A 16,522-nucleotide genomic window follows, 5' to 3' on the forward strand; every position below is an offset into this window, starting at 1 on the left:
AATGGGTCGTTCTACTGAGGTGAGGGGGGGAGGGGGAAGGTCGGTGGGTGGTGGTACTATTATTCCTCAAATAGTTAAAGCGACACGACCTCCCGGAAGTGTTGGCAGGTCGTTCCCAACCTTAATTCAATCGACTTTCTCTCTCACAAAAGTCGTTCGAGAAAAATGTATTTTCCTTCCCACTTCATTATCGATTTTTCTTCCTCACTGGTCGTCTTACTTTCATTCTGATTTTCATTCATTTCTTCCTTTCTCGTCTTTCTCTTACTTATTTTCGGTCTTAATATTGTTAGTCTGCTTTGTCCTCCTCCTCCTCCTCCTCTTCTCCCTCCTCCTCCTCCTCCTCCTCCTTTTCCTCCATTTCCTTCAAGTCATTCATCTGCATCTCCTTACAATTTTCCTTTGCGTTCTTACATTTCCTCCTCTTTTCTTTTCGTTCTTTTCTTTACAACTTCCTTCATTCATTGTCCGCCGTCAGCCTCCTCTTAATCCTCCTTCCTCCTTCACTCCTCCTCATCCTTCCTCCTCCTTCCCCTTAATGTAAATCAGTCAAATTCCAACACAGTCTCTTAACAACCAAGTGAACTGCTGATGTTTGTTCATTACCTTCCTTTATGTTCCTACTTTCTTGTTCTTGTCTTTTCGTTCTCATTTTTCTTCCACCCTCTCCTCCTTCACCTCCTCTTCCTCCTCTTTCTCCTCCTCGCAGTTCACAAATCTATCCTCATAACTTCCCTCCTGGTCGTTAAACAGCAGAGTTAGTGTTCAAGGGTCTCTGCCCATATGACGGTGGTCTTAGGAAGGTCAGTCTGGTTTCCTGCCTTGTCTTGCCGCCGCCGGGTCACTCTACGGCACTTTTAACACATTCACGGGCCGAGGAAGAGGTGACTGTCCTTTGTCTCGTTGTACTCAGGAGTTATGGGTAATTTAGATGGGGTTTTTTTTACGTACGAATGACTTTTTTTCCTTTTTTGTGGATAATTTCGATTTTCTTTTTTTTTTAGTTTGCAATGAATGATTTCTCTTTTTGGCCGGAGTAAATGAGATGCTTTTATTTATTCATTTATTTAGCTAGTTTTTTTTTTCTTTTTTTAGTTCTTCTTTAGTTTTTTAGTTTTTCTCTCGCAGTAATGAGGATTGTGGGTAACTGGGATGGGTTTCTATTGTTTTGTTTATTTGCTCGCTTGTTTCAACTTCCGATGACTGTCCTTTGCCTCGCAGTGCTGGGGGATTGTGGGTGATTAGGATGGTTTTTTTCTGTTGTTTCTTTTTTTCTTTTATTTTCTTTAGTTTCTTTTTGGTTTCCGACAACTGTTTTGTGTCTTCTTTTTAACAGTTTTTGTCTCGTAGTACTGTGTGTTATAATTACTGTTCTCCTTTCTTCTCTTTTTTCGTTAATAAAATGGTGAAGGAAGTTGGTGATAGGCTAGAAAAAAAAGACGAAAGTGAAGGAAAATAAAGGAAAAAAAAGATATTTGTCTATACATGAGGAGAAAAGAAAGACGTGGTGAGGTTCAGGGGAGATGAGAAGCATTTTTCATTGTTTTGCCGTTTTTTTTCTCTTTCCTTTTTCATTTTCTTAAAGAGGAAAGCGTCAACATTCGATGGGTTTTCGTTTTCTTTTAAGTGTTTTCATGTCAGTGTGTTTTTCCTACCGCTTTTTTGTCCGTTCTTTTTAAGGGATGGATGAAAAATTGGTCAGTTTTATCTCTATAAGTCTGTCGGCCGGTAGGTCTCTCTCTCTCTCTCTCTCTCTCTCTCTCTCTCTCTCTCTCTCTCTCTCTCTCTCTAGGCGGGTGGAAATGAGAGCTGGTCAATGGTTCTAATTTATCTTGGAGGTCTATGTCATTTTTTCCCGCCTTTTCCCGCCGTGAGATCAAGGAGCGTTGGTGGCGTGGCGTTATGTCAAGTTCTGTAGCATTACTCTGTCCCGGCCACGCGGCGTAACAAAATCACCAAGGGGGTTGTCTGGTTACATAGTGGTTTTAATAGGAAGATGGTGGAGAAAGGGGGAGAAAGAGAGAGGAGGATTGCCCGTGAGGAGAAAGGACATGAAGAGGAAAGAACGAGTAGTATGAGATTAGTATTAGGGACAAAAGAGGTAGTAACAAGTTTAGGAGTAGCGATAGTGGTGGGTTTTCGTAGTAGTAGTAGTAGTAGTAGTAGTAGTAGTAGTAGTAGTAGTAGTAGTAGTAGTAGTAGTAGTAGTAGTAGTAGTAGTAGTAGTAGTAGTAGTAGTAGTAGTAGTAGTAGTAGTAGTAGTAGCAGCAGCAGCAGTAGTAGTAGTAGTAGTAGTAGTAGTAGTAGTAGAAGTAAAAATGTAAAAATTTACGAGTAGCAAGAGCAGTAACAGTAAAGCCCTCTTGCACACACCTTACTCTCACGTCAACAAAGTGAAGGAGAATCAGAGAGTATAGTAATAGTATATGTAGCAACAGTCTAACACCAGTAGTGGGAATTGTATTAAAAAGTAAAAGTTTAACAGTAGAAAGAGCAGAAACAGTAACAGCCCCTCTCGCACACACCTCCTTACTCTCACGTCAACAAAGGGAAGAAAAATCAGAGAACGTAGAGCTGGCGAGTCCTTCCCCGCCCCCTAAACAAAAAGTCCGCCTCTCCCTGTACAGTGTTATCGTGCGGAATAACAATAACGCCATTAATGTGACAGCGGGTTTATGGCGCGGGAAATTCGTCATTATTTGGAGAGACGAGGACGAGGAGGAAAGATGGGAAGGGAAGGAGGAGATTGTGTGAAAGGATAGAGTAGGTAAGAGGTGTACGGGTGAGAAAAGAAGAAGGAAGTGAGGAGAGGTGAAGGATGAAGGGATGAGGGAATAGTGATGAGAAGTAAGAGGGAATAAAAGGAAGGATGATTGAGTGATAACTGGTGGAGGAAAGAGGAGATGAGGGGAAGAGGGGAGAATGGATGATGGGTGGGAGGGAAAAGGGAATGAGAGAAGAAAGATGAATAGGGAGGGATGAAGAAGAGAGATAGAGGGGAAGAATGAAGGGAAGAGGTAAGAGAAAGGATTAGAGGGAAGATAAAAAGAGGGAAATGGGTAGGAAAGAATGAAGGGAGAGAAGAAAGAGAAAGAGATGGAAGGAAGAAAATGAAGAATGAAATGAAGTCAGAAAAAGAAAAAAATCAAAGGGGGAAAAAATAGACAGGAGAATCAGCACAAAAGAGAGAGAGAGAGAGAGAGAGAGAGAGAGAGAGAGAGAGAGAGAGAGAGAGAGAGAGAGAGAGAGAGAGAGAGAGAGAGAGAGAGAGAGAGAGAGAGAGAGAGAGAGAGAGAGAAATCAAGGAAAGAAACTAGATAAAAAGGAAAAGACAAAAAACAGGAATAAATCAAGAGAAAAGAAAATACGGATGGAAACAAAATGGAATAGAAAAGATTGACAATAGAAGAGAAGGAAAAGTACCGAGATTGGAGAGAACGAAAGGAAATGAGTCACAGGAAAAAAGAAGAGAGAGGTGGAAAGTAATGGAGGGAAAAGGGAGGAAGGAAAATTGTTCATGAATAAAGAACACGAAGAGCAAAGGAAAATGAGGGAAAAAAAAAGATGTGACAATCTCCACTGAGGAAAACAAACTAAGAAGAAGAAGGAGGAGGAGGAGGAGGAGGAGGAGAGAGAAGAAAAGGAAGAGGAAGAGGAGGAGAAGCAGGAAGAGGAGGAGGGAGAAGAATAGAGGTGGTAAAGTAGAGAAAAAAAAATAAAAGGAAAATAATGCAGGGATATAATGGAGGAAGAGGAGGAGGAGGAGGAAAAAAAGAAAGGAGGAGGAGGAGGAGGAGGAAGAGGAAGAGACAAAGGCCAGGAAAGTAAGACGAGGCCATAAAGGAGAAGAAAAAAATATTGTAGGGGGAAATTCAAGCCATTTATTGACGAGACCAAGACGCGGAGAGGGAAAAAATATATAAGCGAGGGTCGTCAGTCAGTCTTTCACTCCCTCGCCTCTCCTTGCGCCCTCTTATTTGTCTCCATTCACTCTTGTTTCTTGCACCCATTTCTTAGTCTCCTCCTCCTCCTCCTCCTCCTCCTCCTCCTCCTCCTCCTCTCTTCTTTCTCTTTTTCTTTTCTTTTCCTTTTCTTCCTCTTTCTCTTCCTCTTTTTCTTCCTCCTCCTCCTCCTCCTTCTCCAATTCCTCTTCCCTTCTCCTTCCTCTTCCTCATCCTCTTCCGCTTCTCTCTCTTCTCTTCTCTTCTCTTCTCTTCTCTCTCTCTTCTCTCTTCCTCTTCCTCTTCCTCCTCCTATTCCTCTCTCTCTCTTCTCTTCTCTTCCTCTTCCTCTTCCTCCTCCTCCTCCTATTCATCTTTCTCTTTCTCTTCCTCTTCCTCTTCCTCTTCCTCTTCCTCCTCCTCCTCCTCCTCCTCCTCCTCCTCTCTCTCCTCTCTTTCTCCTCCTCTCTCTCTTTCTTTCTCTTTCTCTTTCTCTTTCTCTTTCTCTTCCTCCTCCTCCTCCTCCTCCTCCTATTCCTCTTTCTCTTCTTCCTCCTCCTGCTTCGTCTCTTATACAAATAATATCCCAAGATTTGTGACCATTTGTATTCCTTTGTATTCTTCTTCCTCTTTTTCTTCCTGGAGAGAGAGAGAGAGAGAGAGAGAGAGAGAGAGAGAGAGAGAGAGAGAGAGAGAGAGAGAGCACCCTCCTAATGAAGAAACAGGCAAAAATGAGCTTATCAACACCTAATTTCCTCTTTCCTCCCTTACACTTTATCTCATTTTCCTTTTTCCATTCTCTCTCTCTCTCTCTCTCTCTCTCTCTCTCTCTCTCTCTCTCTCTCTCTCTCTCTCTCTCTCTCTCTCTCTCTCTCTCTCTCTCTCTCTCTCTCTCCATCAGCCATCCAGCCATTGAAGAGTTGTGGGGAGCAACATTAAATGGCAGCTGAGTGAAAAGACAAAAAGAATAAGAATAAGAATTGGAAGGTGGTGGTGGTGGTGGTGGTGGTGGTGGTGGTGAGTTGTGTTGTAGTGGTGATGCAGTAGTTGTGTTGGTGGTGACGATATGTGGTTTAGGTGGTGTGTACTAGTAGTGTTTGTGTCTGGACAGCATAATGAGAGTGATGACGTTGGAAGACAATGTTCTGTGAGTGGTCGTGAGCTAGGAGCATCACAGGTGCTGGTGATGCTGTTCATAATGGTGATTGATGTGTTAGAAGACGGTGTCCTCCTGACGCTGACAGTGTGGATAGTTTGTAGTGTTTGGTGTGGCGAGTGACAGGTGCACAGGTGCAGTGAGGCCCCAGCACCGGCAGGCAGGGCGGCGCCACCATGCAGAGGGAGCAGCGTGACCTAAGGCAGCTGAGAGCGCCACGCCCGCCAGGTAAGGAGAGGTGACAGGTGAGTGAGGCGTGCATGGTGCCACTGTAGTGCATGGCGTGGAGGGGCAGTCTGCGAGGCGAGCTGAGCAAGTTGCAGCTCTCATAGTACTAGTGATCGCGGCGCCGCGAGGCACTGCTGGAGAGATTTGGGGCGCCTTAGAGACGACATCTTTTCTGTAGCTGATGTGCATGACACTGACACTCCTGCTCCAGTAGGTGGCCGCGGCGATCTCTCGCTCGCACCTCACATGCATCCGTCTTCTCGCTGGTTCTCGGACGCACTAATCTAATCCCCGCTGCCTCCCCTAGCAGCGCCGCGGCACGCCAGCTCGGGTAGGACGAGCGCCGCCGCGGTTCGCCGCGGAGTGGAGTGTGTCAGCACGCAGCATCTCTCAGTGCCTGTGGCAGCAGTGCAGCACTCGGGCGCCTGCTGCACAGCTGCACAGAGCCAGTCCGGCGCGGCGCAGCAGCAGCGCGGTAGTAACGAGGTGTTCTCACCCGCAGCAATCCCTGTGCTCCGAGATGGCGGAGGAGCTGCGCTTCGCCATGCGGTGCCACGGGTCCCGCCAGCGGCCAGCCCTCAAGAGGAACTGCTCGCGCTGCACGCCCGGCACCACCTACGTGCCCGCCGCTACCAACCTGACGCAGGCCAACGGCGTGAGTGCCTTCTACATCTCGCCGGGGACCTGCTCCGGCCACCAGGAGGCGCGCGGCCCCACCCCACGGACGCCGCCCCAACCCCCGCTCCCGCCGCCGCTGACACCTGCTCCCTTCCGGCTGACCTCACTCCACCCCCACCCGCCCCTCCGCCCCCCTTCCCTTTCCCTCCCGTTGTTCCCTCAAACTACATAAGACGTCCCTCCATCCCCCTTCCCCTCGTCTCCACCTCCTCCCTCTCATCCCTGCCGCCCCCTCCGTCCCCTCTCTCCTGCTCCTAAAGTGCCTGTATAATGAGCCGCTTTCCAGTCTGGTCATAGTTTGCTTTCTTTTGACACTCACGTGGGTACCACACAGCCACACACACACACACACACACACACACACACACACACACACACACACACACACACACACTTGAACACACGTCCAGCAGCCAGGCGCACTGTCCTGCAGCTCCTGCACCGGGAAGAGACAGCAAGGCATTGGCACACAGAGTCGACACAGCAACAAAGACGTTTGGGGGTAAGGGGAGGCAGGAAGCGTGTCCTTGACACTGCAGGACGTGCAAGGCCGCGAGGATGAGGAGGGGGAAGAATAGCAGGACAGTGCAGCAAGGGAGAGTAACAACGACAAGAAGGGAGAGAGGCGCAGCAGGGAGGGTGAATGAAAGGCTGACACAACACTAGAGTAAATATCAACATGAAGAAGGAAGTGGAGGGTTTTCCTCGTTGTGAACGACAATGAACAACACAAACTATAATCCAAACTACGCACACACTCACCAGGAAAACAGAAAAAAAAATAAACAAACAAATACGAATTAAATATTTATCATTACAACACTTAAGTCAAATCAAAGCAAGCCAAGGAGCAACACAACACTGCCTCACATGGTTACACAACAACACCAGAGGGAAGCAGTGCAGGATAAGCTGCGCGCCACACACTTAGCTGAGGAGACTGTAGGAGGCGCTGCAGGCACGCGCGGTGACGCAGGCAGGGGAAGACTCACACCGGGACAAGACGGGAAGGGAAAAACTAAGATTCTCTAATTATTTCCATCAGAAGCATCATGAATATTACAGTCTCCGTCTCTCAGTCTTTTTTCCATACTTTCTTCCCTTCACCAGCTGCTGCTTTTCCCGGCTTTTTCCCCACTAATGACTCACTTTTTTTTCTCTCTCTCTCTCTCTCTCTCTCTCTCTCTCTCTCTCTCTCTCTCTCTCTCTCTCTCTCTCTCTCTCTCTCTCATTCTCTTTATGGGTTAGGAACGCTTCTGTTAAACTTCACGCATTGCTGCTTCTCTCCATTCTCTATCACGCTTGTTGCACTAAAACCAAAACTTTCTCATATTTATATTTCCAGCGCCATCATGATTATATATATATATATATATATATATATATATATATATATATATATATATATATATATATATATATATATATATATATATATATATATATATATCATTGCTTTTTCCAGAACGTTTAAGGCAAGGCTGGTGATTTCCTTTTTTCATCTAGTTCAGGGGGCTAGAACGCATTAAAGCTTTCATTTAATATATTTTTACCTCATTCCCTCCACGCCTTCCCTCTTTCCTCCACTCTTCCCTCCCTCCCTCCCTCACTCCCTTTCATTCTGTGTTTCTCGCCTCCCTCCTCGCTCTCACCCTGAGTGTCTACTATCCCTCCCTCAGTAGAGGGCGCGTTTCAGCACTACTCCTTGCCGCCCTCCAAAGTACACAGTGCCGTGCCGTGCTGTGCCGTGCCGTGCCGTGCCGTGCCGTGCCGTGCCGTGCCATTCCGTGCCTCCCATCGCCCCCTGCAGCGGAAAAATCAAAGTAACCGATTAAGCAATACTTAATGCAATTAGCTGTCAAAATCACGATCACCAAAGTCATATAATACGCCTGACATTTGAAGCGACCAACGAGCGAAGCTTTGGGCATTTCTACGATTTACATTAACTAATGAGGGAATGTCTTCTTTAGCACAACAGACAAGGTAACCAACAGACACACTCTTGGAATTCCGGTAAGGTAAACAATCAGCAAGAAACCTTCCTCTGCCTGAAATAGCAACCAATCATGTGGCATTTCGTCTTTCAGTCCAGCCAATCAACGAAGACTTTTCTTGAGTCCTGATACTCTGCCACTCGTCTTGACCAATCAGCGAACAGATTACAATGTCCCTTGTTAAAATTTAATTGGTAATAATTCCTTCACGTCCAACGGAGTATTTGCGAAAAATATTTAATAATTCATTTGATATGTTATCTTGTTATTCTCGTATTATTAAAAAAAAAAGAAATCGAAATTAAAACATTAGACAAATTATCCTTGTATGTATCTTACTATTATTATCTCATATTTATTACCCTATTAACTGCAATTTACTGTCTTATTTGATCACTCTTAGACGCAAAACACAAAAGAGTGATTTGCGAACACGAAGGTAAACTTTCTCAAACCATTACGACCTTCGCTTCCCGTCCATCAAGTGCAGCCTTTTAATTCAGTGGCGGTAATGTAATGCCCAGTAAATTTCCTTTTATTGCCCCCAACGTCGTTTAATTAGAGACGAATACTTGAACACTTGCTCCTCCCAAAACAGTTTTCTTGATATCATTTCCACATCTTTTCTCGACCTTTTAATTAAATTCCTTTCTGAAAAGAGGACATACAATTTTCTGTTTCCTTTCCCTTTCCCTTTTAACACTCACCACCCACACCTTTGTCCTCCTCCTCCTCCTCCTCCTCCTCCTCTCTCACCTCCTACCCCTTCTTCCTTTTCCTATAATCTCCTTTCCTCCCTCGCTTCCTATACGCTTTCTTTCCTCGTCCCTACTTTTAAACCCTTTTTTTCCTTCTTGCCTACCATTCTACCACCCTCAGTTGCCCCTCAGTCCCTCCTACTCTCACTCTCGACCTCACTCCCGCCTTTACCTCCTTTCCTTCAACACCAACCTTCTGTTCCCCCACTCATCCATCGTCTCCCTGTTCTTCCTATCCTTTATCCCTCTCACACTCCTTCCCGCTCCCTCCTTCCCTCCCTGCAGTGTCCCGCGGGGTCCTCGGTGTCCTTCCCCAACTTTCAGCTGTAAGAAGCTCCCCTTGAAGCCTGAATGTGTCCCTAGATGCCCCTGGCTGTCCCTGGCTGTCCCTGAAGCTGTCTTTAGTGTTGACTGTCTTGTTGCTGGTGCTGGTTTGAGTGATGTGCTCTTCCTGCCCTGCCTGCTGCTGATGCTGATGATGATGGTGCCTAAGTATCCCTTTACTAAATGTCTGTCTGTGTCTGGCTAATTGCTTCGCCTGGTGACCGCGCGTCTCTGGGTTCGAGTTTCAGTTTCGTGTGTAGAAAAGTTGTTTCGTTTGGTTTTAGTTAGTGTACTAGTGTGTGTGTGTGTGTGTGTGTGTGTGTGTGTGTGTGTGTGTGTGTGTGTGTGTGTGTGGTAGTAGCTTGCAGGATCATTATAGTAGTGGTTGTAGTTTCGTGTGTTGTGTGTGTGTGTGTGTAGGTGTAGTGGGTGTGTAGTGTGGCAGTGTTGCGTGTGTATGTGTAGGCGTAGTGAGTGTGTATGTAGTATGGCAGTGTTTTGTGTGTGTCTGTTTCTGTATGTGTCTGTGTGAGAGTAGTATTTCGGAGACTATAATGGTAGTAGTGGTTGTAATGGTAGTGATGAAGTGGTGATTAAAAGTGGTTATTAGAGTACCGGTGGCGATGTTTGTGGTGGTGACAGTATGTAGTAATAAATGACAGGACTGAAGTAAGAGTTAGTAAAGGCGTGGAGTAGTGGTAAAAGCACAAGTAAATGTAGTAGTAGTAGTAGTAGTAGTAGTAGTAGTAGTAGTAGTAGGGAGCGACAGTAGTGTTTGTGGTAATGATGGATGATAATAGGGAAGTGCGGTACAGAAGGTAGAGAGTATCAAGATAGTGCTGGAGGAATATCTACACTTAAATACACTCTGAATCTCACACACACACACACACACACACACACACACACACACACACACACACACACACACACACACACACACACACACACACACACACACACACACACACACACACACACACACACACACACACACACACACACACACACACACACACACACACACACACACACACACACACACACACACACACACACACACACACACACACACACACACACACACACACACACACACACACACACACACACACACACACACACGTTCACGTGTCGCCTCTTTGCAGGAGAATGGGCTGCTGCCAATGATCGAGATGCGCAAGAATTCGGTGGTCCAGTTTGAGGCGTCGAGTCCTAGCACCTAGCCACCACCCTCAGGCCGCCGCCCACGCCTGGGGAGGGCAGGGCGCCGCGCCCCCGCCTCACCTGATCCACACAGTGACACGTGAGCATGAAACATCAGATCTCTGCTACCCAAGAGCCGCCGCTTCCTGGAGACTACTCCCACACCAGTGACGTCTCTTGTCTCCCATCAGTGTTCCGCAGCCTCTCCCCCCCCACTGCCTCTCCCCTATAAAGCTGCATTTCACGCTATGTCTTCCTCCTCCATCCTCGCCTCACCTCTCCATCTCGCGGCTGAAGAAGATTGAGCAACAAGTGGAGGAATTTTCCTACGAAACAAAGTTTGCGAAACTCGGTGAGAGAGAGAGAGAGAGAGAGAGAGAGAGAGAGAGAGAGAGAGAGAGAGAGAGAGAGAGAGAGAGAGAGAGAGAGGATGATACGTAGAGTGTCAAGAACCAGGGAGGACGACGACGACGAGGGGACGAAGAGGTGGAGGAGAGGGAAAAACAGAATTAGGGGCAAGGACAAGAAAGAAGACTTAGAGGAGAGACCAAGAAAGACAAGACAAAAACAAGCGCTAAGTGGAGACATTTCTTGAAACTTGGGGAAACGAAAAATATATTTAAGTAAAAACCAGCCAACACAACACCGAAAGGGAGGCACCGCGGAGGGCAGCGTGGGAAGGAAATTGAAAACAAACAAGGCGAGTGGCAACTGACGCACTTGAAAAACAGAAACAAAGCAACTTCATTTTCAGTAAACAAAGGCAACACAAAAATAAACGGTACCGCAAAAGTAACTCGTGCAAAACGGAGGCCGAGTGAGTGAGTCTTTCCGGACACTTGGCTGCAAAGCGAGGCAGACTCACCGCAGCTGGTTGTCGTGGCCGGCGGGGTGGTGGCTGTGTCGCACCGCGTCGTTACATACAGAGAACAATGGTGCGTGGGTTGCCTTCACATAACGGAATAAAACACTGGCAACCCCAAACAGTGATTCACGATGCGCGTCATTATGTGGAAAAAAAACTCAGTGACACAAATCATGCAAACTTGAAAGGACATGTTGACCTGCAAACATTGTGGCCGCCATAAAGTTGCAGCTGCCAGCGGGACACCTCAGCCGCAACGTGACAGCTTCCTGCGCCGCCATGACCCTCCCACGGAAGCCACAGTGCCTCCAACACACCAGACTCGTCCCCTGCCTCACCATGGATCACGAAGAGAGCGGCGGTGCTCCAGGGAAGGGGACGCCTACAGAGGAACAGGGTGTCTGACGGAGAGTCTAACGGAGGGTACTCGTTTCATGCCACTCTCTGCCCCAAGATGTTACGTACAATGTTACGTACGAGTATATACACACATCGCCTTGACTATACGAGCCTTCACGCACTTTGTATCGGACTTTTAGCCATTCTTTTGTTTCATGGCGAGGCGAGACAGTGTTGTGAAGTGACCTGCGTGTTGTTGTTGCGAGTTGTGAGTGTCTGACTGTGGCTGGAAGTGACGTCACGTCCAGGCAAAGGTTGTGTTTATCGAGACACTTATGGTTGTATTTTTGTTCTAAGTTAGTAAGGGCATTGGTTTGATTTTAGTATTTGTTGTTATCTCCCTTGGTAATGGTGATGGTGATGGTGGTGGTGGTGAGTGTGGTGATGCATCGCGTGTGAATCTTGTTCTTCCTCTTGTTGATATAAATTGTACCTAATTGAGTATATGAGGATGATTTTCTCCTCTGTAAAAGGAAACGATGGAAAAAACACACACGCACACACACACGCACACACAAACACAAACACACACAAACACAAACAAAACACAAACACACACACACAACACACACAACACAAACACAAACACACACAACACACACACACACACAAACACACACACACACACACACACACACACACACACACACACACACACACACACACACACACACACACACACACACACACGCACAACCCTCGCTGGCTTCACAGAAAAAACAATAACAAATTCATGAAACAAAAGTCAAAATAAAACTAGATAATAAAAATACTGGTGTGTCATGAGAGGGGGGGGAATGTCCAGGAGAAGAAAGTCATACCGGTTATCGAACACTGGGAGCACTTTCCTTCCCAGTATTTGGCAGCAGGTTACCGGGAAGAGACTAATCCTCCTGCTCCTCCTCCTCCTCCTCCTCCTCCTCCTCCTCCTCCTCCTCCTCCTCCTCCTCCTCCTCCTCCTCCTCCTCCTTCAACATATTATTCCACCCAGAAATAGTTGAAAGATGGTGTTGGAATCTTATTTTCCTAATCCATTCCCAAACTCTCTCTCTGTCCCTCTCCCTCTCCCTCTCTCTCTCTCTCTCTCTCTCTCTCTCTCTCTCTCTCTCTCTCTCTCTCTCTCTCTCTGCGAAGGCTTACCAAAGGAGGTCATCAGTCCCCACCTTAAGCTATCGACTCTAAAAACTAACATTAAACTTGATTAATTATATCCCGCGAGTCTATCGGAGGCGCCTCGTTCATTACCGCAGCGGGGACGTCAATAATGCCTCGGCCGCGGGAACAAAGGACGCCCAGTGTGTCTAAAGAGCCAAGCCTGTCCTCTTCTCCTGTGCTTGACTGTCATTATCGCTGCTGAGAGAGAGAGAGAGAGAGAGAGAGGGAAGACTAGATTGAGGAAGCACTAACTGGTTATCTTTCGGTGTGTTACGTGTCGCGGCTTTGCTATACAGGTGCGATATGACCCGAGTGTTGTGAGGTGCTATTGATTTAAACAGTCTATCAGTTTATTATCAGTAAATGCAAAGCCCTGATGAGACAAAATTTAACCTCCAATCCTCAATTTTCGACATTCAAACCAAATAATTTTCACGCAACTGAGTGGGTTATACTTTCTTGGCTATCAAAACCTGCACCCGCATGATCTTTCTTTTTTTTTTTTTATGCAAGAGAGGAGGACTGGCCAAGGACAACTAAAATACATAAAGAAAAAAAAGGTCCTCTCAGTTGCCAGTTTCCATATAGAGCCGATAGAATTAGCCAAAGGATAGGGACAAATATCTTGAAACTTAATCTAAACAAATGCCTGTGTCAAATATATATGAAAAAAGTCGACCATAGCCTTGATAAGAGTCGAAAACGAAAGGTTACCACACACACACACACACACACACACACACACACACACACACACACACACACACACACACACACGAGGGTAAGCAAAATCAGATGCGTCATGAATCAAATAAGTAAAGAAGGAAGGAGGGAAGGAAAGAAGGAAAACAGGTATAGTACATAGATCAGCTTCACCATGAGACCAAGACTCGTAAATTGCCGCCACAAAGACACACCACCGTCGCGCCATAATTATTCACCTAATTATCAGTGTTTGGACGTGTTGGAGGCACCGAGATGGAGGAAGTTGGCCAGTCTGTCTCTGCGACGGAGGGAGGGGGAGGAGGAGGAAAAGCAGGTAAGGGAGGATTATAACTTCCTCACGGCTTCCTTGCTCTTGGGAATACGGAAAAGGAGGAACAAGAGGAGGAACAAGAGGAGAGACAAAAAGGAGGAATAAATGGAGAAGGAGGAATAGGAATAGGAAGAATAAGAGAAGGAAGGAGAGAATTAAGTGGAATAGGAGAAGACTTGAGCGTGTTGACTCCCACATTTCCCCCACACTTAAAAAAAGGAAGAGAAGAAAAAGAAGACCAGAAAACCCGTGAATCCTACCTGACCCTTTGCCTCTGAGACTGACAAGGACATAGGAGAGTAGCAGAGGGCGTGGGAGTATGTGAAAGCCAGTAGAAAAGCATGAAAGGGCGTGGAAGAGCATGACAGTGCCTGGGAAGAAGCGTGGGAGAGCATTTTAGGGTGTAGGGAGTGGAAGAGCGTGGGAGAAGGGATGGGAGAGCATGGGAGAGCGTATGAGAATGTAGGAAAGCGCCAAAGTGAGATTAACGGATCAAAGAGAGACTTAAAATAATCTCAATGTCCTGAAGACGAAAATTAAAGAGAGTCATTAGCAGTGTCAGTGAGTAGCGAGTAACGCCGCGAGTCACTGAAGAGTCACGGATGAGTTACGTGTAAGATAAGACGAGTCATTCAAAACAAGCAAACCACAGCAGCTAATCAAACGAGCAAACAAATACTGCGATAAATTAAACGCAATATCTGAAATACGAAGGAGGAGGAGGAGGAGGAGGAGGAGGAGAAGAAGGAGGAGAAGGAGGAGAAGGACCAAGACATTCATAAATCGCTGGTTTAGTATTAAGACAAAAAAAAAAATCAAGTAAAGTAGTAACCTGTAAAATTGTATATAATGTGAAAAAAATAATGATACAAATCCTGCCTCCCTTTTTTCGCACCTTTGATCAGTAGGTAATGAGAATATTAATTAAGAAGATGGAAAAATGCAAAAAAAAAAAAAGTGTGCCTGTAGAAGAGAAGAGAGGGAGTTAACAGAAGGAAGAGGAGGATGGACTGTGGAAGGGTAGAAAATTAAGACTAAGAGAGAAGGTTTTAAGAGGTTAGACAACTCAGCCATCCCTTGTATTCAGCTTGAGAGAGAGAGAGAGAGAGAGAGAGAGAGAGAGAGAGAGAGAGAGAGAGAGAGAGAGAGGCATTATTACTATTATTACTAAAGTTATGAGTGTGTACATAAGAGAACACGTTAATATGAACTGATTGAGAGATTATAATAAAGTTTATTAAAACATAATCAATGGAGTGATTATTATTTTCCTACACACAGAGAGAGAGAGAGAGAGAGAGAGAGAGAGAGAGAGAGAGAGAGAGAGAGAGAGAGAGAGAGAGAGAGAGAGAGAGAGAGAGAGAGAGAGAGAGAGAGAGAGAGAGAGAGAGAGAGAGAGAGAGAGAGAGAGAGAGAGAGAGAGAGAGAGAGAGAGAGAGAGAGAGAGAGAATCAGGCGGGAACTCAACTCCCAAGCCTTCAGGAACTTAATTAAAGCAAGTACAATTGGCATGCTGGTAAAAGGCCGCCTGAGAGTCACCGAGGGACTGGCGGCACCTACATACCCTGCAGGACGCAACGAAAAGCTAGCGACTAAAATGTACCGGCAGTGAACAACGGGGAGGAGGATCTGAAGGGGGAGGTACTATTGCTGGTGAAGATGCACAGGAGAGAAGTAAAAGGAAATGAACACGTACAGTAAAACGAAAGAAAAAAAAGAAGAGAAAAATTTATAAGCGGGAAAAAATAAGACTGAAAATGTATAAATAAGAGATTAATTTATAAGTACAGGAATTACATTAAAAGAAATGAAGATGTTTTAAAAAAATAGTAATATGAAAGGACCAATGAAATTAATTACATAAGGATTCATGAAATAAACTGCTAAGAAAGTAAGGAAATTAATAAAAAGCAGGAAAAAACAAAGGTACATAAAAAAAAAGGAAAAGGGAAAGTGAGGAAAGAAAAAACAAACATTTGCAACGATAACATTTAATGAAAAATATCAATAAGAAAGCAAAAAAAAATAATAGAGCTTGTTAAATGATAAGAGAAAAATGAAAAAAAAGACGATTTATAAAGAAATGAACAATGAGAACAATAACATTAAATTTAGTCAAGAAAAAAATATCATAAAAAATACAACAGAATATTTAAATAACAAAATATAAACGATAAATTAAACTATTTAGGGAAGAAGAAAGTTATTAGAAATTTATAAATAAGAAAAAACTTGCCAATGGAGGAAAAACACTTCAAAATATAACACGAAGTACCAAAATAAAGGCAAAGAATATAGAAAGGAACAAATTGCAAGAGATGGAGACAAAAGGAAGAGAAAAAGAAGAAAGAGGAGAAAAAGAAACGCAGGTGAAAAATAGGAAGAAGAAAAGAGCGAGAGTGATGAATGAAGGCAGAGGACGACCAAAGAGAAAGAGAATGGAAACAAAAATGAAGGTAAAAGAAGGAGATAAAGGGAGAGAAAAAAACAGTGGTAGAAAGCAAGAAAGATAAAGAAGGAAGAGGAGAGGGAAGAAGAATAAACTATAAAGAAAAGAAAAAGGAAGATAGTCAAGGAGATTGAATAGAAATAGATAAAATAAAAAGCAATAAACAAGTGAATAAGAAAATGAATAGATAAAAAAAACACGGGAAAAAATAGAAGCAAAGACGGATAAAGATGGCTAAAAATAAAAATATAAATAAAAAAAAGAAAAAACAAAAAAAAAATTGGAGAAAAAAATAATTAAAACCACAATTTCTTGACACTTACATAAACT

At 44.8% G+C, this 16,522-nt stretch overlaps 1 protein-coding gene across 1 annotated transcript in view; it reads left to right on the forward strand.

Moving 5' to 3' along the window:
• LOC123507259 (glutamate receptor ionotropic, kainate 2-like) overlaps positions 1–10,308 on the forward strand; it is a 273,210-nt gene extending 262,902 nt beyond the window's left edge. The window contains exons 22-23 of the mRNA XM_045260021.1: positions 5,828–5,980; positions 10,231–10,308. Of these exons, the coding sequence (XP_045115956.1) occupies positions 5,828–5,980; positions 10,231–10,308 (231 nt within the window). The remainder of the gene's footprint in view (positions 1–5,827; positions 5,981–10,230) is intronic.
• Positions 10,309–16,522: the final 6,214 nt, after the last annotated feature.

The sequence above is a fragment of the Portunus trituberculatus genome, chromosome 21, assembly GCF_017591435.1.
Source record: "Portunus trituberculatus isolate SZX2019 chromosome 21, ASM1759143v1, whole genome shotgun sequence".
Taxonomy (NCBI): Eukaryota; Metazoa; Arthropoda; class Malacostraca; order Decapoda; family Portunidae; genus Portunus; species Portunus trituberculatus.